Raw genomic sequence first — 628 nt, 5'->3', positions numbered from 1 at the left:
TGCGCTGATTCAGCTGATGGTCCCTCTGGTTTCACAATTGTACTCGAATTTTCATTACTGTTAGACTCTTTGTCAGGAGAGCTTCCGGAGTCTTCGTTGCTGTTTTTGCTAGCAGGCGAACTTTGCCCTGACTCAGCTGATGGTCCCTCTGGTCTCACAATTGTACTCGAATTTTCATTGCTGTTAGATTCTTTATCAGGAGAGCTTCCGGAGTCTTCGTTGCTATTTATACTAGCTGGAGCATTCGGTTCAGACCCTTCTGATGAGCTATTTGGTGATGGTTTCAATGAACTTTCATCGCTGTTAGAGTTATCTGAGTTGCTGTTGGAACTGGCAGTAGAGTTTGGCGAAGGACCAGTTGTTCCATTGGTAGTTGACTCTAGTAGAAGAGGGCTAGCCGTAGCAGTTGCGGGCGCCTCTGTTGTAGAAGGGTCTGCGGTGGATGTTTCTGTAGCAGGCGTTGATGATTCTTCTACAGCAGTTTCTGCAGTGGAATCTGTGCTGGTGTCGTCTGGTTCAAGTGTTGATGTTTCTGCTGCAGAAGGCTCTGTAGTAGACTTCTCAGATTCAGTAGAATCTGCTGTGGTCGTTTCCACCGAATTTGTGGTCGTTTCCACCGCATTTGTGC

At 47.0% G+C, this 628-nt stretch overlaps 1 protein-coding gene across 1 annotated transcript in view; it reads right to left on the bottom strand.

Moving 5' to 3' along the window:
- LOC118743753 (flocculation protein FLO11-like) overlaps positions 1 to 628 on the bottom strand; it is a gene marked incomplete at its 5' end in the record, with an annotated part of 1,828 nt that overhangs the window by 884 nt on the left and 316 nt on the right. The window contains one exon of the mRNA XM_036476516.1: positions 15 to 557. Coding sequence (XP_036332409.1) covers positions 15 to 557 — 543 coding nt within the window. The remainder of the gene's footprint in view (positions 1 to 14; positions 558 to 628) is intronic.

Source organism: Rhagoletis pomonella, unplaced genomic scaffold (assembly GCF_013731165.1).
Source record: "Rhagoletis pomonella isolate Grant_MI unplaced genomic scaffold, Rhpom_1.0 Rhpom_scaffold_00007, whole genome shotgun sequence".
Taxonomy (NCBI): domain Eukaryota; kingdom Metazoa; phylum Arthropoda; class Insecta; order Diptera; family Tephritidae; genus Rhagoletis; species Rhagoletis pomonella.
This window is presented reverse-complemented; position numbering and strand designations above follow the sequence as displayed.